A 23,808-nucleotide genomic window follows, 5' to 3' on the forward strand; every position below is an offset into this window, starting at 1 on the left:
TGCTCTCCTGCTCTGGTCCTGCGATCCCACTCCAGTCTCACAGACCTTCTTCAGTTTCTTGAAGTTGTTGGTTGGTTGTGGGACTCTGAGGACATAGACTCAGGAGACACAGGCAGCTGCAGAGAAAGCGGGAGACAGCCTCAATTCACGCCAGCCCGCGCCCTCCCCCCTGCAACCCTAGTAGATTGGTGCAGAGTTAGGGGGGCAGCCAGGACCAGCACTGCCCCCCTGTCCGGAAGCTCAGGAGGACCCCCTCTCTCTTGCGACGGCGGCAGCAGCAGCAGCTTGTTCTCTACTACCGGCTCTCTTAGGAACTGTTTCTGTAGCCACCAAAAAGATTAAGAGTTTCCAGTTAATTTTCCTTGGAACTGTTTGGGAGGGGATCTGTGGTCCCACAGCCACAGATCCCCACCCGGACTGTTGCCTTGGAAGAATTGCTTTTATACCCTCCCATTCCTCCGTGAAAAGGTTCAGTTAACTGACAGCCGGTGTGCCCCCGCCCCTCCTCTGACAACCCCCTTTTTATAACTAAAAAGCAAACGTCACCAGCACCTCTCGCACTAGCGCATTCACCCACCATACACAAAAACCTCCACCTCCACCTCCACCGCACCACCACCACCCAACCTAGAACTAGCACCGGTTGAGGGAGCCTGCCGGTCTGCCCGAGTCTCGCGAGATATCCGGGCTAAGAGCCAATTCCTTTTCGCTTTCTCTCCGTTCTACCTTCACCCCTCCCCGCGCGCGCCGCCCTCCTGCGTGCTGCGGCGGCGGCCTTTCGTCATCACGGCAGCGCGGGCAGGCGACGCAGGAACCGCGTGGAGTGCGGAGTAAGTCGTAGCCGGTTTCTGAGGAGAGCATCTCGGAGGTTTCATTCCGACCAAGTCTCGTCTCGTCACGGCCCCCGCCGGAAGACGGGACGGGAACTGCATTGCCGCTAGCCGGCGAGACGAGACAAGGAGCAAGACGTAGCTGGCCGAGAAGAGACTCCCGGTGGGTCCTCCTTTCTCCTCCTTGGGCCACGGCCGCTGCGCGCTGCTGCTAGCGGGGAGGGGCACGCCAGCCCCAGGCGGCTGGGATCAGCGGCCCGAAATTAAAACCTGGCCGTTCTCTAAGACCCCCTTGCAGCATGGAAATCCCCTGCTGATTTGAGAGAACGCGTGCTTACCTTCTGGTATCGGAAGGCAGCCCATACATGGGACTGAGCCCATTTACGAGTAAATATGCAGGGATTCAGGTGCCCCTCAGCTACATTTAAAGAAAAAAGTCGTAGTACGTTTTATGAAAATGGGTTTAAAAACAGAATATGCCTTAAGTGAAGAACAACTTGTGTTAACTTTGGATCCTGGCCCCTGTTGCTTCCAAGCCCTCAACAGTAAATTGCTGTAAAGTTTGCAGCTTTGCTTAAACAGTATTTTCTATTGCAGAAAGTGTATAGAAACGTAGTAGGCTGGTGCGGAGCCAGTACATGCTTTTAACATGTCTGAAGCTGAAGAAACTGCTGATGTATTATCTGAAGTGAGCCTTGGTGATGCATGCCAACCATTAGGTGAGAACAAAGAAGCCAGTCCCCCTGCAAGCCATAAAGATATTGTGGTCACTATTGGAGCTACTGTACCAACTGGCTTTGAGCTGACTGCTGCGGATGAAGTGCAAGAGAAACTTGGATCGCAATCTAGAATTAGCAAGGACCGAGGAAAAATCTATTTTGAAATTCCTGTAATCAGCCTTCCACAGGTTTGCAGATTTTGTTGAGTACCATCTTGTTCTGTATTTTTAGTTGGAGTTTGATGTAATTTATAAATCCCAACAAAGAATGTACATGTGTTTTAAAAAAATTGTAATGCAGAGATGAATGATAGCACCCACTTTCCTTGCAGTAACACAATCTATTAACTGTAACTGAAGGCAAGATTGCAACCTCATTGCTTTGAATTCTGTATTTTCTTATCTTGTGGAGCAAGGAACCCCCCCCCCCAGCAAATCTAAAACTGGGGAAACTAAACTAAAGAGGCAGGAGGGGAGTTGACATACTAGTCTTCAGTATTCCGTCTCACTTAATTCAGAAGAGGAATTGAGATTATATCTAATTTCTTCTAGGTTCACCAGTTAAGATCTGTGGACAACTTGTTTGTTGTAGTTCAGGAGTTCAAAGATTATCAGTTTAAAGAAAATAAGGTAAGTTAACTTTCCACCACATTGTCACATGTGACTTTAAAGAACTAATGAGCAGTTCAGGAATTTCTAGCTTTAAAAGAGTAGAATCAGATGTACTGGAAAGAAGCAATTTATTCTTAGTTTTCATGTGTCATTCCTCAAAACCTTGTATTATCTTAAACCTTTAACTATATTTCAGGTATTGGATAGTGGATGACTTTCTTAAAAAAAATCTTGTTTTATCATTTGATTATATTATGTTAATGTTGCAAGGGACTTGATGCTCTAGCAAATGAATATTTTAAATATTAGGACAATGCTTTGGCCTATCTAAAGCCAAATAATCCATACCACATGTTTGGAAACAGCCATTCCCTTGCAGCTGTCTCCATGCAGTACCATGTACTTCTGTGGGAGGGGTCCTTTATGGGAGGCAGAACCCTGTAGTGCTATAGCAACAGCTGAAACTGAAGATGAGACTTGTGTTCTTTCAAGCACCTTTTTCCACTGAGTGAGATTCTCTTTATCATATTTCTTTACTGACTGATATGTGCATCCCTAGGCAGTGTACATAAGTTAATAGAAAAAAGGATAAAATGTTTAACACAATTTTATTATATAAAACCAGTTAAAATGAATTAAAAGCCTGAGGAAGCAGATGCATCTTAATGGTCTTTTAAGAACACAGCCAGAGATGGAGATGCTCTGGATTTAACAGGGAGTGCATTCCAGAGCCCCAGGGCAGCCACAGAGAAGGCCCGGTCCCAAGTAGCCACCAAACTAGCCAGTGATTGTCATGAACAGAGGTCAAGTTATGGCTAAGGTGCTCTCAAATGCCATGGACTCAAGCCATTAAAGATCCACAACCAACACTTTGTATTTCACTTGGAATCATATTGGCAGCCAATGTAGTTCTTTTAAGATCAGTGTTATATGGTCTCTTTTTGGATTATCCTGGAGACCAGTCTGGCTGCTGCATTCTGCACCAACTGTAATTTCTGGACTGTGTACAAAGGCAGCCCGACAGAGTGCATTGCAGTAGTCAAGCCCGGAGGTTACCAGCATGTGTGCCATTGTTTTAAGGTCATTTCCCTCCAGAAATGGGTGTAGCTGACCTATCTGCCAAAGCTGATAGAAGTGCCCCGGCTGTTGCCTCAACCAGAGACAGAGATTCCCAAACTATATCCATGTTCTTTCTGGGGGAAGTATAAACCCATCCAGAACAGTCATCTCTAAACCATCTCCCAGGTCCTGATCCCCCACGGTCAGTACCACCATCTTATTTGGATTCAATTTCAGTTTATCCCTCATCCAACCCATTACCACCTCCAGGCAGGCACTTAGGAAAGTTATGCTATTTCCTGATGAAACTGTTATAGAAAAATAGATTTGGGTATCATCAGCATATACCACCTAAAGGTACACATATCAAGTTGTATATAAATATGATTTTAAAAACCCTAAATATTACTACCCTGCACCAAATTGCCTGATCTCTCCCAGAAGTTTCACATAGATGTTAAAAAGCATTGAAAATGGTATGGAACCTTGTGGAACTCTATGAGTTAACTCCCAAGTGTCTCCAAGTGACACCATCTGGAATCTGCCATATTGGTGGGAGTGGAACCACTGTAAGAGTGCCACCCAATTCCTTACCAATACCATGGTAACAATTTTGAAGCAGGTCTGGGTCAGGCGACCCAGAAGGATACCATGGTAAATGGTATGGAAAGCTGCTGAGAGATCCAAAAGAATCATTCACATTCCTTCTGTCAATTTCCATTTTGAGATCATCCATCAGGCAAGATCAAGGCAGTCTCAAACTCACAGCCTGCTGAAAAGCCAGTTTGAAATGGGTCTAGATAATCTTTCTTTCAAGACTGCCTGGAGTTGAGAGGCCACACCCTCTCGATAACCTTTCCCAATCATGGAAGACTGGAGACAGGTCTATAATTGGCCAATGGAGGGATCTAATACAGGTTACTTCAAGTAAAGTCTAATAGTCTCCTTAAGACAAGGCAGCATCCTGCCCTCTCTAAGGAGTTTGTATAACACATATCAGGCCCTCTCTGATAGTACTACTGGCAAATGAAGTAAGCCAAGTTGGGCAAGGGTCAAGAGAACAGGTGGTAGGATGTACAGTCTGAAGCAGCTTGTCCATATTCTCAAGCATCACAAATTGAAAGTGATCCAATCTGGTCCCATAAAAGGAGTTGCTGGACACCTCCCTAGTAGACTCTGCAATAAATATAGAATCCACTTTGACCCAAATAAGAGTTTATCTGCAAAAAGTCACTAAACACATCACAGCAGGTGATTTAAAGGTTTCAAGTTCAAGGGGGAGGGGCACATACTAGCCCTCTCACAACTCTAGATAACTCTTCTGGTTGTGAACTTGCGGAAGCAATGCAGGCAGAAAACTGCTTCTTTGCCCCTTGTATTACCAGGGCGTAAATCTTCAAATGCGTTCTGTTTTGTGATCTATTGGATTCATATTGTCTATTGGATTCATATTGTCAGAAAACATAAGGCCCAGTGCAGCTGGACACTTGTGCACACTGAGCAGCATCCAGACTAAGACTTGCATGAGCGGAAATAGGCTGGATGTTCCTTTTGCAGCTGTCGTATGTCACAGCTCTTCATTTACAGGACACACCAGTATATGGGTAGAGGAAATGGGTGACAGGAAACTGCAGAGCAGCATGTGCAGGAGCAGGCGGTGTGGAGAGCCAAGTATCTGAATAAAAGTATTAGAATGAAATGTATCATTTATAGGGTTAACATTTGTGACCTTTCCTCAACAAACTAATTACTGTCTGAAAGCTAAAATAAGAGATCTATGAAGCAATAAAGTAATACTTATTCTTACAGAACAATTTAACAGTGAGACTCTGACATGGCACTCAATCTGTTGTTAAATAGATTTAGATGTGTTGTATGTTTTAATTTTGTAAACTGCCTAGAGATTTTTATACTTAGCAGTATATAAATTCAATAAAATAATAATAATAATGTCAAGCCTTCCTCCGCTTGCACTCTAGTCATCTACTTTGCTACTTCAGCATCCATAATTCCTCCTAATACTATTGTACCAATTTTGAGGCAGGTTGGAGATGACACTTAGTGGTTGTAACAACTGCTCTAGTGAGTTATTCCATGTTTGTACCAGAGCAGACAGAATCAGAGCCACCTCAAAACCCTTCAAGGCTTCTGGGAATTCTGTTGGATCCAGTCACCTTCTTGGGCAAACCAGCCTAATAGGTCCTTCACCCCCTGCAAAAGTGGTTTGTGGCTGCAAATCTTAGCTTAACCAGATGGTGGTCCGTCCATGACAATGGGGAAATAGCAGGAGTCCCCACCCACGGAACACCATCCTGATCAGAGCAAAAGACCAAATGAAGCGTGTGACTAGTGAAGTAGTAAAAATATCCCTCTGAGATCTGTTTAATCCGTGGAGGCCTCACCACATTTAGCTGGAATTGTTTAACGATATGTCTGGGCTCTCAAAATGGAGTCACCCCAAAAAAGACAGAGTAACTAATATAACACTGACATTAGGCAAAAACATCATGAGGAGAAGTAGTTAGTCCAATCACAGAGCATAGCACTAGTGGCCAATCAGGGAACTAGTTCAGTTTCATTGACTACAGCAGCATATTAACCATGTGCAAAAGGCATAACCCAAATATGGTTATTTCATTCATAAGTGCTTCAGTTTATCCAACTTGTACATGAACAGGCCAGGACCAACCAAAAACTTGTTTTTCCTTCATCACTAGCAACATGTATCAGTCTAGAGACCACTTGGGATAGACCCATAGTTGTTATGGCCACTATGAATTCCTGAGCTGCTTTAGACACCTGGTCCCAAAGTGAAGTTCCCCACTACCAACAGTTGGGGCGACTCCAGCATCAGCTTCACAACCAGCTCAGTTAGGAACTCTGTTAGGCAGCAGCGTGGTCAGTACACAAACAGAAGCCTCAGTCTATCCTTGGTCCCTAGGTTTAGGTAAACACATTCAATATAGGTCAGTTCCCCAACAGGGATCCTGGTAAGCAAGATGGTATTCTTGTAACCACAGTTTCACCTCACCACCCACACTCTCTCACCTGCTCTACCACAGAGTATCCCACTAGGAGAAGCTAGGACCAGACCAGACCACTAGCTTCTCCTGATCAGGTCTCCATAATACATAACAGGTCAGTTCCTTCATCCACAATCGTGCATGACCATAATGAGGACATGAATGATCTCATTTATTTTGGACCAACCTGGCATTACCAAGGAGCAAGGTAAAGTTCTGTGGGCAATTGGCAAGACTAAAGAGCTGGCAGATCAGCTGGAAGGAGAAACAGCTATTAAGTTTCTAGTTTCCCACCTGCTGACCTCCCAACACAATAAGAACAGAACAGCCCTACTGGATCAGGCCCAAGGTCCATCTAGTTCAGCATCCTGTTTCACACAGTGGCCCACCAGATGCCACTGGAAGCCTACAGCAGGAGTTGAGGCTATGAACTCTCTCCTGCTGTTACTCCCCTGCAACTGGTACTCAGAGGCATCCTGCCTTTGTGGCTGGAGGTGGCCCTCTGACTAATAGCTGTTGATAAACCTCTTCTGCATGAAGTTATCCAAACCCCTCTTAAAGCCATCCAGGTTATTGGCTGTCACCATGTCTTGTGGCAGAGAATTCCACAAGTTGATTATGCATTGTGTGAAAAAGTACTTCCATTTGCTGGTCCTATATTTCCCAGCAATCAATTTCATGGGATGTCCCCTGATTCTAGTGTTACGTGACAGGGAGAAGAATTTCTCTCTATCCACTTTCTCCACTCCATGCATGATTTTATAGATCTCCATCATGTCTTCCCACAGTCATCTTTTTCTAAACTAAAAAGCCCCAGGTGTTGTAGCCTTCCCTCATAAGAAAGGTGCTCTAGGCCCCATATCTTCATCAGTTCCCCACCACCAGTGGAATATCTACCCCAGAGATACCCCCATCTTCAGAGAACCCAAGACACATACCTGCACTAGGCCCAACATGTTTGGCAACAGTAGTATCATGGTCAGTAGGAGACTCTGGTTCAGAAACAGACACAAAATCTGCCCCAGCCCTCAGTCCCACCCCAAAGGCCAGCCCCTTTTGATAGGCAGCTTTGGCAGCCACTCACCAGCAGGCCACACTAAGGGCTGTGCCCCCAACATTGCCCACCTTTTATAAAGGGCCAGAAGTTTAGAGTCCAATAGGCATGCCTCTCCCCCCATGTCAAGCACCACACTTTGCTGGATCATGGGGCTCTCTCAAGTCTTGGGAATAGCTGAAGGAGGAGTCAGTCTGGGCTAGTCCAGGAGTTATATCAAGAGACCCACTTGAAGTTAGTGGCTTCAGAGGCCAGGGTTAGGTAATACAAGGAAATGGGTCTGTCAAGCAGGGCAGATGCTCTACACAAGCTCTTGCTTCCAACAGAGACTGTAATGGCGGAGAAGACTTAAATAGGCCAGGAAAGGGCCACACCCTTTCCTGCCTGAATGTGTTGCTGGAAATCCTCCTCACAAGTAGGTCTTTCTGGCTCTTACTCCTCCTCCAGAGGAGACCCATCTCTCGAAACTGCAGGCTGCCAAACATGCACTCCTCTGCCTCGTCTGCAGGGCTTCCCAACTGCACTGGCACCTGCAGTTTGGAGGACTGGGCGAGGCATCCTTCAAGGAGTGTGGGCAGTTGGTGGAGGCTGAGGAGCTCTGGCATCCGGGAGGGAGTGGTGGCTTTGAGTCTGTGTGTAAACTCCCTGGAGTCAGCAGCGGGTCCCTGAGACTCATCGGTGCTATCTAGCCATGTGGGAGTGGGATGATCCTCCATGGGGCTGCTGGGGAATGGATCCTCATTGTCCGAGGAGTCCCTTCCTCTGATGGAACGTTCAGGGAGTCAGGACTGATTCCAGAGGGGGTCCTGACACCCTGTCAGACAAATTTGGCCCAGCTGCCGGATGTTTTAGCAATTAAGGCAAGCAGGTAACAGGTAGAAGGGAGGATTGATAAAATCCCAGCCGCAGCCAAAGTCCCTCTCCCAAGCCAGAAAGGCAGGGGAGAAGCCAGATGAAAATAAAATTCCTACCCCACAATGTCTCTTCACATTGCCTTCTGTGGGGGAAAGGATGACACTCTTCAGACAGAGTTCCAGCCATGCCCCTACACTTTGTCCCAACTATTGCTGGGCTGGAATGGGGCTCTGCTTCCTGTAAAAGAGGGTCCCCAACAGCAGAAGCATCCAAAACTCCACGGAGTCAGGCATGTAGTGAATGGTTGCCTCTTTGCACACTTCCAAAGGAGTGGTGTGGATTATTTGGCTTCAGACACATCAGAGCACAGTCTATTATATATTAATTTAACAGCCAGTTTACTGGGATATGTTTTGCATTTCTGTTACCTTCATTAAATTTGATTATGCTCCAGTGTACACTTTATTCCATATAAAACATACATACATACCCCACTTTTTCTCCTTTCATGCATGCTTTTGTCTATAATTGTTCATACCATGATAAATCAAGTCATACTTTATAGAATTGCGCAGCATTTTTTGCTTAACAGCACCGCTTCTGTGCCACATGGCGAACTGTAGTTTAAACTCTGGAGCTTTGGAGTTTATGTGATAGGACTGCATGAACATCTCACTGGCTAGGCACAAACTCTTTCATTCCCCTATAGGTTCACTCACATGACCCAGTGCTTTTGCAAGTCGTGCTGGAGGCTGCGGAAATGCAACCCATCCTCCAGATACTCCACAATGCATCACAGGACAAGCACAGTGCATTGAGGGATCCCGCTGTGAGTTAGGTGCTGTAGGCACCCAGCTCTCTTGTCTGCTCAGGCTGCATGCAGCCCAAGCATTCACATGACCCTGTATCTGGGTAAAAGGGCGTGCTCGCATCCTACCCTGGTAAACGGGTAAAATTCCCAGGCTACCCAGGAGGGCAGCGCCAGGATCAGCCTCAATCCTGCTGCTTCACATGAACAGCCCTACCTAAGTAGAGCAGCCCAATATGAACAGCCTCTAACTCTGCTACTCTTGTGAAATTTAGCAAAATTGAGAAATGATCAGCTGTATTAAATAAATGAGTTATGTGGAAACTTTCTCCTGATTTATTATAGGAAGAAGCTCTAAAGGATTTAGAGGACCTGGCTAAGAAACTGCCTTGGACTGACCCTTTAGAAGTATGGAAGTTAAATACAAACCTTAAGAAAAGAAAAACAAGAAGGAAAAAAGGCAATCAACAGAGTAATACAAAGAAAGAGAAACTGGAGGATGAATCAGATGATAAAGAAGTGCATGATCCTGTGAAAAGTATTTTAAACTTGGATTCTGAAATCCAGGACCCAGAAAAAACAGATGAAACTGTGTCACGAGAAGATGGTGAACAGTCTGATGCTAAAGAAGAATTAACATCCAATGGTGAAGGTGAAAATGAATCAGGTGACTGCAAGAAGTGTGAAATGGAGGCCCAGGCACTGAAGTTCAGGGTAACATGCAACAGAGCTGGTGATAAGCACAGCTTTAAATCAAATGAAGCAGCAAGAGATTTTGGAGGGGCTGTGCAAGATTTCTTCCAGTGGAAAGCAGACATGACCAATTTTGATGTGGAGGTACAATACATCTTTTATTAAAAATGTCCTCTAGTATGAATAACTGTAAGAGTAGAATAAAATATGATAAGATTTGGTTTTTGAATTCTGTTGGTTTTGATATCCACCAAGAATCTCCCACTCCTTCACAGCCATGTTTCAGCAACTGTACTGAGATAGAGATGGCCCTGCAGTATATATTATTGTCAAGCATGGAAGGTCTTGAACTGAGATCACTGGATATTCCCATCTTTACTTGATACAAATTGATCTGCTATATTTATTAACCATGTTAATAAAATGTTGGGATGGGATCTCTGATAATCCCGTATTGGCTGGTTGTTTCCAGTATGTTAAGGAGAAAATAAACTAGAAGACTAATCTTAAAATAAATTAGATTGTTGCAAAAGGGTCATGCAAAACACAATGGGGCTATTCTCACGATCTGCAAAAATTGGGTTAGGAGAGCCTAGTCCGATTTTTGCAGATCGTAAGAACCACCGGGCTCGGCTGCAAGCCTGGTGGTTCTAGAGCGGGTAACCCACTCAAGAACCCCTGCCCTAAAACCAGGTTTGTAGAGCGTGCGCTCCGTAAACCTGGTTTTGTAGATCGCGAGTAGCCGCGAGCGCTCTGTAAACCTGGTTTTGTAGATCATGAGTAGACGTGGTGCGGCTTCGCACTGCGCCTACTCACAAGGAGACCCCAGGAGGGGAGGCAAAAAGCCGCCTCCCGGCTCCGGGGGTCTCACCAACATGGCCTGCGCGCTCGCACAGGCATGCTGGAGCTTGCAGGGGCCAATTGGCCCCCCAGCTCCGTCATGGAGCTGGCAGTCGTGTGGGTGGCCAGTCCGGCCGCCCAGGGCTCCCTCCCTGTGCACTCGAAGAAACCAGGTCTCACTGATCGTGAGACCCAGTCCAGTGTGTTTTCAACATTGTCCATTTCCTCACTACCATCCCTGCCTCACTGCATGGATCAAAATTACAATAGTTGACACCCAGACTAACCCTGCATCAACTTGTTAGGGTTTCCATTGTGCAAGGAGGTGGTGTACATATGCACACTTTTCAGTGCCCCCCCTTCCCTCTGCAGTCTCCTGTGTCTCCCAAAACTATGTTCTTAAGGGTCATCCAGCTCCCAGGATAATATTTTCAGGAGGCTGAAGAGGGAAGTGGAATCATTTAAAATCAAGCTCTCTCATGATGGAAAACTCTGTTACGTTGGCAGAGAGTTGATCTGGATGTATGGAGTGGTTTATTTTGTTAACTCCTCCTGCCCCACAATAAAATATTCTGGATTTGGACATCAAATCTTATAGGATAAGAGGAGTGGGTATAGCTCTCCTCAAACAAACAAACATACATACATACATACATACATACATACATACATACATAACTGTATAAGTTAATGAAAGCCAACTGCATGTCTTTCATTTTTCTCATGACAAAATCCTGTCAGTTCTTAAACCAATATGGCATGGAGCTCTGCATTCTAAAACTGCAGTAGTTTGTGGAGAACCTAAGCCTCTGAAAGAGACAAGTTTGGGAAATCCTGTGTTAGCATTTCCTGATATAATCTCATTTGAAGTGGAATTGATGCATTTTGTTTCATTCTCGAACTGTTGTCATTGCTAAAAGTATTTAGCAAGTCTTTAAAGTGTTTGCTGTTAAATATTGAATTACCCTAGGTTCTTCTGAACATTCACAATAATGAAGTAGTAGTGGGGATTGCCTTAACAGAGGAGAGTCTTCACAGAAGAAATATTACACATTTTGGGCCCACAACTCTTCGATCCACTCTAGCCTATGGTATGCTCAGGTAAGTGAGTGAACTTAGTAAATCAGAACAGTTGTGAAGTCTCTTAAATGATGCAATATACCCTTTATATAATAACCTGCCATGCATTGTGCTATAACTACCTGCATATTCTGCTGGATTAAACACCAACTCTTTGGGGATCCCATCAGTGGCTGACATCCAGACTAACCCTCCATGTCAGGGTTTTCTGTAGTGTGTGGGAGTGCAACTTTTGGTGATCTCTCCCTTCCCTCTGCAGCTGCCTAAGCTTCTCAGAATGATGTCCCTGGGTAGTTGGGGGAGAAACAGACAGCTACAGAGGGAAGGGAAGGTGGATAAAAAATCTTTTGATCCACCTTGCACAATAGAAAACCCTGGTGTGTTGGCAGAGGGTTAATATGTTTGTTAGCCTCTATTTCTAAATTAATGGGCAATAATTTCCTATGGTGGATTATCCACTGAAGAACTCTACTTCCTCCTGAAATGTTGCCTGCCTTAACATATATTGGAAAACATTTGTTTACTGGGGGAAGGTCCTATTAGGATGGTCTGCCTAAGGAGGTTATTGGATCCAGTAGGATTCCAAGAAGCCTTGGAAGTTGGCTCTTGAGTTGGCTCTGCCAGTGATTCTGTTGATGCCCAAGTTCAGACTTAGAATATCAAGCTCACTAGGGCAGTAGACATGATCGCTCCTAAGCATCCTCTCTGACCTTCAAAACTAGCCCCATGGTATATGGAAGAATTAAGACAGCTGAAGCAGCAAAGTAGAAATGGTAAAATACTCAACTTGAATCTGACAGAATATTATATAGAGCACATTTACAGGCAATACAAGTCTGGCTTCTGAATTCAAAGAAAATTTCTCAAGGCCTATATTAATGTCTGGGCAACACTGAAACAAGGAAAAACTGATAATGTTTTTAAAGCATATGTTGGATATATTTTCTAAGGAATTGTGCTACTCCAATTTATGTTGATTGAATATTCTGTTCTAGTCTTGATCACGTAGATTTTGATACAGTTGCTGGATGTGTTCTTTTTTGTCATCAGTTTCTCTTGATCTTTTTTAAAGACTCTGTGATCCTCAGCCAGCTGACATAATAATTGATCCAATGTGTGGGACAGGTGCTATACCAATAGAGGTACTGTATTTTTTATTCTTCCATATTAAAAGTACCAAGACCCAGAAATGCTCTGGTATGTTGTGATATAAGCCATTGACCAGGGCACAAGCTGGAGTCCCCCAGCAACCACAGGATCCTACCCTGCAGAAATGATCAGGAACCACTGAAAAACGTATACCCATCCCCATCAGGTGCCCAGGAAGGTTATCACAGTCAATGGTATTGAAAGCCTCTGAGAGATCTGTCAGTATCAAAATGGATACCTTCCCCCTGTCCAGCTCCCAGCATGGTTCATTAGAGCAATCAAGATAATCTCAGTCTCAGAAACAGGCTGGAAACCAGACTGAAAGGGATATAGATAAGCCCGTGTTATATGCTGAGTACCACCTGGAAACCATCTAGCGAAAGGCAGGATATGAATTGAAAACTTAAAATGAACAAATATTTCTCCAGTGTTACAGATGGAGGTGCTGAGATTATGCAGTCGTGGCTTGCAAGTGGCCATCACAGTTACTCCACTGCTCTGTGTTAGTTCCCATATATTTCAGGTTGATAGCACTTGGTAGTTAACTGCAGCAGCTTCCAGATACAGAATTTTATGTAGCCAATTGCAACTGTCTGTCTCCAAGCTGATAGCTTGTTTGATTGTTACAAGCAAAGCAAGCAACAAATAGTGCTCTCATCTGCTGAGATGGAATGTGAGCTTGTTGTATCCCTGATGTGCCAAGAACAAAGGGGAATAGCCCTGAGATTGTAGAAATTAAGAAAACTTTCACAGTGTTCAACCTGGGGTCTTGCCTGGTAATTCTTTTCAAAGGAGTGAATGCACTTGTCTCCATGCAGGAACAGAGGGTAAAAGTTTTTTGTGTGTGTTTTTGAAAGAATTTGTGTTTTTTTTAAAAGAAGTGGTGGGATAATATTTGAGAACACAGCCTGCTAGCTTAACCCAACATCTCAGTGTCTCTACTTGATTGGTAGTGGCACATTTTTTTCCCCTATAGAGGACTTGCCCTGGACCCCCAAGCCATCCTCTGGGGAGCCAGGCAGTGTAGCACCAGAAGAAGGGAGCACTTTATTGGTAATCCATAATTTCTGGGTGGATTCAACCATTTGCTGGCATACACAGCCATCCTCTTTAGAGGTCCATGGTACTGTAGCACAGAAATTTTCCTCTCTGTCGCATCTCTTTGAGGGTAACTGCAATAGTCAGGGATGTGGAATCAACACCCTCTCCGTCTCCACCACACACACATTAATATCTACAATGACATTATTAGGTACAAATTAATTGCTAGAATCAACTTTCAGTGAATTGTTACATGGCTGCTAAATTCACTGTTCCTTTCTCAGGGGGCTGCTGAGTGGCCTAACTGCTATCATATTGCTGGTGATAACAACCCACAGGCTGTGAAGAGAGCAGCAAATAATATCTCTTCTTTATTGAGGCAATCTCAGACTAAAGAAAGGTAATAACATAAAATACAGAATGGTGACCCTTCTTGCCATTTTTGTTTTTGGTTTCATAGTTGAAAACTTCATGTTGATGTTCTTAAAATGTTTGCCAGATTATGGTGATAATGAACAAGTTGGTTTAAGAAACCTTTTTCCCAAATAATTCATTATCTAATCTGAATTGTTTTATTCATAACAGCACATGTACAGGCAAACCCATAGATAGTATTCAGTGGGATATCTGCAGTCTACCACTGAGGACTGGCTCTGTCGATGTCATTGTAACAGATATGCCATTTGGAAAGAGGTAAAGACCATTTAAATGTATATGCTTGTTCATTTTCTGTGCTTCAAACACTTGTCTCTCCAGTCCGCAGCCTTGGGTGCGCCATTAATGGTGGACCAGCAAGCAGGGCCTGTGTAGCTGATATTAGGGTTTGGGTAAATTGATGTGGGTGAAGGTTGTCCTTGCAAGAACTGGGTTCTAGGCTGTTGAGGGCTTTAAATCAGCACTTTACATTGGATCCAGAAACAAATTGACTAGTGAAACTGATATAAATTTGGTATTGCATGTGCTAACCTATCCCCTATGAATATCCTAGTGGCCACATTTTGAAACAGTTGATGTTTGTGCCTTGTGTAGATAGCATAACAGTACAGGAAGTCCCCAGCTTACAGATGGGTTGTGTTCCAAAAGTTTGTTTTGTAATTCAGGTGTTCATAAATTAGAATGCATATAGTTCCCAAGAGCAGTGACTTCTCTGTATCTGCAGGTTGGTGTTTGTAAGTTGGGGACTTAATGTAATTTGTTGTGGACCTTTGTTTGTATGTATGTAAGTTGGATGTTTGGAGCCCAGCCTGGTTTAACTGAAGCTAAGTTTGTTTCTCTAGGAAGGGCTGCAGATGGCGCACTAGTCAAAGCTAGTGGAGGCACTTCTTGCCACCAACACCACCTTCATATCCATTGATAACACTGCATTCAGGAGTACTCCTGAACATTCTTGGTTCTTGAGGGGGAGTGTAACCTCATGCAAAATACTCTTTCCCCCAGAGCAGCAGATGTGCCAGCTGACAGCACCTCCACCTTTCCTGGATTAAGTTTCAGTTTGTCCACCTTCATCCAACCCTTGCTATTGCCCTGATGACACCTGGCAGTGGAAGCTTCTTCAGTGCTCCTGCCTGTGGTGGTGCTGAAGAAAGAATTGCTGCTGCCCAGTAAGCTCTTTCCCCCACCCTGTGTGCTTACTGAGTGACAGCAGCAATTCCTCCTTCAGTACCAATGCCCACAGTGGTACCATTTTAGGATTCCCAAATGCCCTGGCCCCCGGACATACATCAGGTGACGGGCCATCTGACAATTTTGAAATAGTACCATAGTTCCACCTGCAGGTGATGGCGCTGATAGAGCGGCTGACCAGTAGGATTGCCAGGATATAATGGAGAGCAGCTTCCTGAACAATGCAAGACAGCAGTGGGCTTCTCTTCCTCTAGTGTTGCTGCTTCTGTCTAGATTGGTAGCAGTATTTCAACAGACAGAGCAAGTCACTAGGCCATCATCTCCTCTTGCCTTTCCCACCCACAGATGGTGACAGTGATTCGGCCAATAATCATGTTGCCCCTAAAGGTGAGGTTATACTGGGCAGGGTTGGCTGTGGACTCTGCCAGTGCCCCAATTGGCCAACCTGTGATGCTGTGCTGGGGCAGGGACAGAGAGAGAGAGAGTGTGTCGCTTGTAGCCCTAATGATTTGTAAGTAGGGGGATAAAATAAAATTTAAAAATACATAATAATCGCCCCCAAAATACATAAAATTAACATGGAGGGTTTTTTTTAGTTTTGTTTACTCAGTTTATGTCAAACAAGCAAATCAGATCACAGTCTAGGCTAGTTCACACAATTATTAATTGGGTATGACAACTATTATTTTTACTTATATACCACTTTTCAACAAAAGTTCTTAAATAGTTCACATAGAAAAATAAATAAGACTAGCCGACCCAGCACAGAGCATCTGTGCGCTCTTTGGGGCCAGCAGTTACTTCCCCCCCCCACTTCTGCCTCAGTCTCTGCTTCTGGGCCCAGCCGCCTCTCCTCCCCACTGCCACTTCTGCCCCCCCCTTTCTTTCCCCCCTCCTGGGTCTTGCCTCCGCGGCCAGGCCCACCACCTCTGGCCTCCACAGCCGGGCCGTGGCGGCGGCAACGAATCCTCCTGGGTGCGCCTCAGCCAATCAGGCGGGCACTGGGACGCACATTCCAAGGCACACCCAGGAAAATTATATATAGAGAAATGGTTCCCTGTCCAAAAAGGGCTCGCAGTCTAAAAGGATAAGCATCCTACCTAGCTTTGGGAGCTGTGTGTGCTTCTAATTTTCAGTCATGTGCTTGTAAAATCCTAGTTGGAGGGGTGGGACATGATCGTCTCTAAGCCTTGAGCTGGGTGCAATGGTGCCATGCTACACACCACCTGTACTCAGCATTTTAATGAAGTAGAAGGGAAAGCCATCCTCCCCAGCTCACAAGCACTCCCCTATCCTCCTACCTAGATTTTTAGTTGTATGAAATAGCTTTTTATTTGGAAAATTTTCTAGAACATTTTCTGATTCATATTTTACCAGAAAACTCACATTGCTAGATAAATCACCTACTACATTTACGCCTCACTCCACATTCAGTGGTGTACAAGAAATTAATAAAAAGGGGTTTATCAAATATGTGTTTGTTTGTTTGTTTGTTTGTTTGTTTGTTTGTTTGTTTGTTTATAACTTGAAATGAGTTGTGGATAGCTAGGTAAATGGGTGTGCTCATCAACTCCAAGGACCATCTTTGAAGTGTTTAATGAGGAATTGTAGATATTGCTTAGTGTAATTCTCAGCATAAAATTTACATGAAGATAGAGTGTCATTACAAATCATATTTCCTATAGTTTCTCTTGGTAATATAAATATTCATAACTCATAAAGCCTCACTTATGATAACAAATTCACTAGCATGGACAAGAAATACTGGACATGAGTTTTTAGAGGCATGTTTATTTTCTACTTCTCAATTTCACTGTAGGATAGGGTCTAAGAAAAAGAACTGGGATCTCTACCCAGCCTGCCTTTTGGAGATGGGTCGGATCTGCAGACCCAGGACTGGCAGAGCCGTGCTGCTAACTCAAGATAGGAAATGCTTTGCCAAGGTAGGTAATGGCAGGCTAGCCTTGGGCACGTGTGTTAGGATCCTTTTTGCTCTTTGTGGTTGACTGAAGACATAAAAGTTCATTTGGCCTAAGGATGTGTTGGAAAGGAATTTTATTATGCAGATCAAATTCACATTGTCTGCCAGAACTGAATGTCACAAAACATTCTGAGATTTTTAATGCTGTGCTGTAGCACACAAGAGGCAAACTCTGTTCTGGCATTCCCAGGTTTGATTTCTCAGCTGTGTGAACTTTATAGTTCTTCTGCACTCCCAGACTATGTTTCAGAGCTGGAAGTGGAAGTAGAAACAAATGGAAGTGGATTTGATGCTGCTCTACCTGTTTCCGGGTTTTGGGTATAGTAGGAAAATAATGAAAGTTCCAGCTAGGGTTTAAAATAAAATAAAGTTGAGAACTAGTCACATGTTTAGATGGATAATTAGCTGAAGCATTAGTATCTGCCAAGGTTGCCAGGAAGCTCTTGAAACTTTTTTTTTTACATTGCAGGCCTTGTCAAAAATGGGACACCTGTGGCGGAAGTCTCACACAATCTGGGTGAATGTTGGGGGACTCCATGCTGCTGTGTATCTTCTGAAACGCTCTGGAGAAAAAATTGATGAGCTGAGATCATATTGGTAATTTCTTGACCAATGTACCAGACCACACCTGTGCTTTTCTTCATTTGAGGGCTATTTGCAAAACATTTGCCTAAAATTCCAAGTTGGTGTGTTCTTAAGATGTTGATTGGGGCAGAAAATAAGAGTGAGTGAACAAGCAAGCTGATCCTATAATCAGTTTTGGGGGTGGGGTCATATTCAACTAGAAGTTCTTGAAGGAGCTTTCAGAGCTTAAGAAGGAAAATGAAACCAATATATTCATGAAACTAGTGACCCTTCTCTGTAAACCTGAGTTCTTTCAGTTTGGGTGCAAATGTAAGTTTGTTTTCATATTCACAGGGTACGTTACTCTGTGTGTTTGTGTTTGTTTTTTAAAGGCTAGCAGAGTGGCCTTGAAACTTTTGCCAAGGGGAAAGCTTCTCCGTTTTGTTTTGTTCTTGGGCAACAAGACTAGGTTGTTTCTGTTTATATATTGATAAACAAATAGACTGTAAGGTTGTTCACACAACCGTCAGCTTGGCTGGGGAGTGGGGAAGGCAGGAGAGCACCTACCATCCCCCCCAGACGATCCAGCAGTGATTATAGCTGTGTGGCTTGCACACCACATGACCAGAGCTGCTGCAAGCTGCACTACCTTCTGGAGACCAGGAAAAAGCATCCCAGCCTCCAGATATCCCACAGTGCACTGGAAGACAAGCACAGTGCATTGAGGGATTCCTCCATGGGTAAGGCACTCTAGGTGCCTGACTCTGTATGCTCAGGCTATGTGTAGCCGCACATTCACACAAACCCATACCTGGGTAAAAGGGTGCGCTTGCACCCTTTAGCCCAGGTAAAAGCCTGGGGTAAATTCCCAGGCCAATCGGGGAGGCAGCACTGGGATCGGTCTCGATTCCTGTTTCACACGAGCTGCCCTACCCAGGTAGGGCTGCTCATGTGAACAGCCTCTGTGTGTTACAGCCTAGGATCTTGGTAGGGCTCCCTGTGCTCTCACCTGCTACCTCAAATTTAAGCCCCAATTCATTTGTTTACGTAGAGATACCCTTTCTGTTGCCACTGTACATAGGACTGAGAATGTGCATCATCAACCTTGATTTGTTTCTGTGGTGGTTCTGATTACTAGTAAAACTTTTTAAATGCTGTAGTAAATCTTCACATTTACTGTTTCTGGTTTTGGATGTCTAGGATGGACTTAAACTATAATATTAGGTTAAATTCAACTGCACAATAACGGTAAAGCAAATAGCTGTCACCTCCAGACGAAGAAGGCACTCGGCTAACGGTCACCTGTGCTTGCTCTTGGGCGCAATCCAATGAACAATACATAAATGTAGGATCACAGCAGCACTCAGGAGATGTTATCAGTGGATTGTGCCCCTTGTTTATTTGTGTACTGAAATTGTCAGATTTGGAAGCCTTTTCCCACCATCTTGAAAAGAGTGGCTAAAAAACACATTGAGGCTATTCACACGATGGGAGAAAATCGGGCTAGCGGAAGCTAGCCCGATTTTCTCCCATCATGAGAACCACTGGGCTCGGCTGCGAGCCCGGTGGTTCTTAAGCGGATCACTCACTAAAGTACCCCTGCCCTAAGCCCAAGTTAGCGGAGCGAGTGCTCCGTTAACCTAGGCTTTCCAGCTTGCCACGGCGGTACAGTTCCACACCGTGGCAACTCACGAGTAGACCCCTGACCGAGAGGCTGAAAAGCGCAGGGCATGCTGGAGCTTCCAGGGGCCACATGACCACCAATCTCCCCCCAGCTGGCTCCGTAACGGAGCTGGCAGTCGTGTGGGTGGCCGGTTCAGCCGCCCAGAGCAGACTGACTGCTCGTCTGTGGGAAGCTAATCGTGAAAAGAACCTCCTTCTCTTCTAACAGTGTATATGTCAGATACACTGTTCTCTTAGTCTGGAAAGAGTTTAAGGTTTGGAAGCCCATGTGTTGTACTTGTTTAAAAAACTGTATTTGGGTTTTGAGTTAATTGAAGGCTTGGGATCTTCCCCCCAGGAATTCACAGCTATGTGACAATAAGCAGTGAACTTCCTTGCAGCCTTGCAAGTCTACTGATTGAGGTTCTTTTATGAGAAATAAAGGACTAGCACTGTTCCAGTTACTTTAAAAAACCTTTTCTTTTAAGCACTTTTACCCCTCTTGTTGCCATTTCTTCCCTGTGCGGGTTTCTTTGGTGTTTCTCAGTAGTTTGTTGCATTGAATTTTGACTTTATAATTTTACATATGTAATAAAGTATATTACCAGGATTATCTACATTGGTATTGCTAATTTGCAACTACATAAGAGAAGACAGCTTCTTTTAAGGGTAGTTTACTTAAGTATGTTTGCAAGAATTTCTTTAATACAGTAATCCAAAGAAAATCAACAGAAATCAACCTACCATCTGAGTCAGGCTGCAGTCCTAAACATACTAGCTGGAGTATAAATGTCATTCCACTCAGTGGGACAATTCTGAGTAACCAAGCTTAGGATTAGGTGGTTGGCTTGTGCTCATACCTGAGAAACTGGAGTCCAAGTCCACATATTACATGTTTTCAGTAATTATACAATAGTGGGAATCCCCCTGGGCGAGGGGAGGACTTTGAAAACTATGAAAGCCAATGAAAAAGCAGCAATTTTTGGAATCTAAAAAAAGGCAGGTACAAAAGAACCATACAGCCAGACTTTTACTTACTGCTGCAACAGTGCCTGTCAAAGAAATAAGTAGCTTTCAAAACTGAACAGCCGCTTGTTTGGAAGAACAAGCAGTGGCCAAAATTCTTACCAATTCCAAGTAGAACCAAAGCTCTAGTTACATTTAATTAGTGAAGGCACTAGCATATTTTAAGTTTGGGCTTGAAAATAGGTTTTTAATAAGTTCTAGTAAGAACTAATCTGCCTACTTTCCTTTCACTATCTCTACAACTGGACTAAATTTGGTCCAAATCACATCAGCCCACTTGCACCTCTAACATTCATGTGTCCGCCATCTTGAATTGGGGAGTGGATGACATCATCACAAACTATGCATTTGAGGTATCTCTATGTGTCCATAAACTTTACTAAGTTTGGTCCAAATCGGTTCCCACTTGCACCGCAAACGTTCACGGGTCTGCCATCTTGAATCAGGGTCGATGACATCATTACAAACTACACCCTTGAACCATTCCTATATGTCCCCACACCTGTAGCAAATTTGGTTCAAATCGGTTAGGTAGTCCCCGGGTTAGCCCAATTGTGTCTCAAATATTCATGCATCTGCCATCTTGGATCAGGGTGGATGACAGCATTAAAAACTACACCATTGAGGTGTCCCCATGTGTCTTTCACTACAACTGTAGCAAATTTGGTTCAAATCGGATAGACTGTTCACAAGTTAGCCCACTTGTGCCCCAAACATTTATGCACCCGCCATTTTGAATCGGGGTGGAGGACATCATCACAGCCTACGCCATTGAGGTGTCCCTACAACTGTACCCAATTTGGTTCATATTGGTAGAGGCATTGTGAAGCTGATGGTGGCAGGGAGAGAGACACACACACGGAATGCCAGATAATCTCATGCCTACTAGAAAGTGGGCTAAAAAAAAATGCAAAGCAGTAAAATTCACCAAATGAATATTAAAATACTACACTGAGGTTGGCAACCTATGGCATACGTGCCAAAAGTGGCCCGCGAAACTATTTTGATGGCACCACTCCCACTGTGCTTTTCAGTAGAATGTTGCCGCATGGGGGCATCTCACTTAAAAGAACGTTAGGCAGGGTGGTATATCAGCCACTGTTGGTCTAATTAATGGCACTGACATTTCTGAAGGAAAAATATTGTCATTTACTTATGCGAAAGTATGTTTGTTTATCAAATTTATAGACCGCCCAAACTTTCATCTCTGGGCGGTTAACAATGAGATAAAAACAATTAAAATACATATAAAAGGTTAAAACAAAATAACAATTTATAATCAGTATAAAATTAAAACCTACAAATTTAAAAAGCCTGGGTGAAGAGATGGGTCTTGAGAAGTTTTTTTAAAATAGTCAGAGATGGGGAGGATCGCAACTCAACAGGGAGCGCATTCCATGGGAGTGCATGTGTGGCCACCAGACGAGCTGACGGTAACTGGAGAGGAACCCCCTCAAGTGACCTCAATGGACCGTAGGGCACATAATGAAGAAGACGTTCTCTTAAGGTATGTTACATTGGCAAAAGATTAATATCATTTAAATAGGTATTAGATAAATTAAATCTATCATTTTTAAGTAAGATGATTTAAGTATCATTTAAATGCTTGTGTGTTGTTCATTACTGGTATATTACTTTACAAACTTTGAGCCTCTTCTCACGATCCATGAGAAGGGCTCCAGGGCGATCTGCAGGGAGAGCGGGTCATACTTAGCCTCCCTGCAGATGAGCAGTGCTGCCTCCTTGAGTGGGCTGATCGCCCATCCAGATGAGCACCAGCTCCTGCCGGTAGCTCTGGGAGTTGGGGTGCCAGAACGTGCCGTGCCACCCCCCCCCCCCCCAGCTCCAATATTGGGACACACACACCCATTCCTGAAATGGGGCACTTACTCTCCTAACCCCATTTTGATGGGTAGCTTCGCAGGTGGGTTTGCCGCTGTGTTGCCGGGATTGGGCCCAATCTCAGCGGTTCATACGCACATGCAAAACCAGGCTGGGCTTCCTTAGCCCAGTTTTGCACGCTCGTGTGAATAGCCTCATAGTTTAATTATACACAGAGACTATGAGGCGGGTCTCACAATCAGTGAGACCCGCTTTTGTCGGGTTTCTCCCTGCTCTCCCCGCAAACAATCAGGCAGACCTGCCTGGGTGGCTGGATCGACCGCCCACACGGCTGCCGGCTCCATGATGGAGCCGGCAGAGTTTGGGGAGCTTGGGGGCTGTGCAGCCCCCAGAAGCTTCAGTATGCCCTGTGCGAGTGTGCAGGGCATACTGGAGAGACCCCTGAGCCTGGAGGCTGCTTTTCAGCCTCCCACTGGGGGTCTACTCGTGAGTAGCCACGGCACGGAGCCATGCTGTGGCTACTCATGATCCCCAAAACCGCTCCGCAAACCCAGTTTAAGGGCCGGTTACTTGAGCGGGTTACCCACTCAGGAACCACCAGGCTCACAGCCAAGCCCGGTGGTTCCCACGGTGGGACAAAATCGGGCTAGCGGAGGTATGTGTTAAAATCTATTACTGGTCCACAAAACTTTAAATTAGAGTGAATAAATGGGGACTTGGCACACCACTTCTGAAAGGTTTCTGACCCCTGATTATGCTATGAACAATTGCAGAGACATTTGTAATTGAGATGTGATATTGTTCTAATCTATATTTTCCCCAGCAACATTATGCGGTTTTGCTCCATGTGAATATTGTTATTCAGGACTTAAACATAATTTTATTCCTTTGTTTTCACCAGATGAGTTTAGAATTGGAGATTATATGCAGTCCTGCCTGCCTTCTTTCCTTCTTTCATTACTGAAGTTAAAATAATTACCTGTGACAATTCAGGAAACCAACTGCTACCTGTGGCTTTTTATTTTGCATAAAGTAGGACAACTATCAGTTCTGCTAATAAGCCACAGAAGTGGCTACTTCCTAGAAGCTGGTTGCAGAAACCTCAGCAAACTGCGTTAGCATTTCTTTCATGCTGAAATCTGGTCTCTGGGTTTGTCATGAGGAGGGGAAGTACAACTAATTCTCTGAAGTCAACATTTATTTTGAGCAATTGACTTTGAAATAAAAAATACTTCTGCCTTTTTTTTTAGTGGTACTTCGGCTCTCTACTACTCTCTACTTTTAAGATTCGGTCTTATAACCTACTGCACCAAGTTTTCTCTAAACTCTATACAAGGAATCTTTCTTT

At 44.3% G+C, this 23,808-nt stretch overlaps 1 protein-coding gene across 2 annotated transcripts; it reads left to right on the forward strand.

The window, feature by feature from the left end:
* Positions 1–769: 769 nt before the first annotated feature.
* THUMPD3 (THUMP domain containing 3) lies at positions 770–20,205 on the forward strand. Of its 2 annotated transcripts, none has more exons than XM_053297995.1 (10): positions 770–993; positions 1,428–1,737; positions 2,101–2,178; positions 9,305–9,796; positions 11,463–11,593; positions 12,645–12,714; positions 14,047–14,162; positions 14,348–14,455; positions 17,205–17,328; positions 17,836–20,205. In XM_053297995.1, the coding sequence occupies exons 2-10, from the start codon at positions 1,480–1,482 to the stop codon at positions 17,965–17,967; spliced, it is 1,509 nt and encodes a 502-aa protein (XP_053153970.1). In that variant the 5' UTR covers positions 770–993; positions 1,428–1,479; the 3' UTR covers positions 17,968–20,205. The 2 variants fall into 2 exon arrangements, with proteins under 2 accessions (XP_053153970.1, XP_053153971.1); XM_053297996.1 differs by having other exon boundaries at positions 785–830.
* Positions 20,206–23,808: the final 3,603 nt, after the last annotated feature.

This window comes from Hemicordylus capensis, chromosome 2 (assembly GCF_027244095.1).
Source record: "Hemicordylus capensis ecotype Gifberg chromosome 2, rHemCap1.1.pri, whole genome shotgun sequence".
NCBI lineage: Eukaryota > Metazoa > Chordata > Lepidosauria > Squamata > Cordylidae > Hemicordylus > Hemicordylus capensis.

Coding starts and splice junctions, on each gene's coding strand:
- THUMPD3 (XM_053297995.1), top strand. CDS start 1,480: ATGTCTGAAGCTGAAGAAACTGCTGATGTATTATCTGAAGTGAGCCTT. Junction 9,797..11,462: donor TGACCAATTTTGATGTGGAG/GTACAATACATC, acceptor GAATTACCCTAG/GTTCTTCTGAACATTCACAA. Junction 12,715..14,046: donor CAGGTGCTATACCAATAGAG/GTACTGTATTTT, acceptor TTCCTTTCTCAG/GGGGCTGCTGAGTGGCCTAA.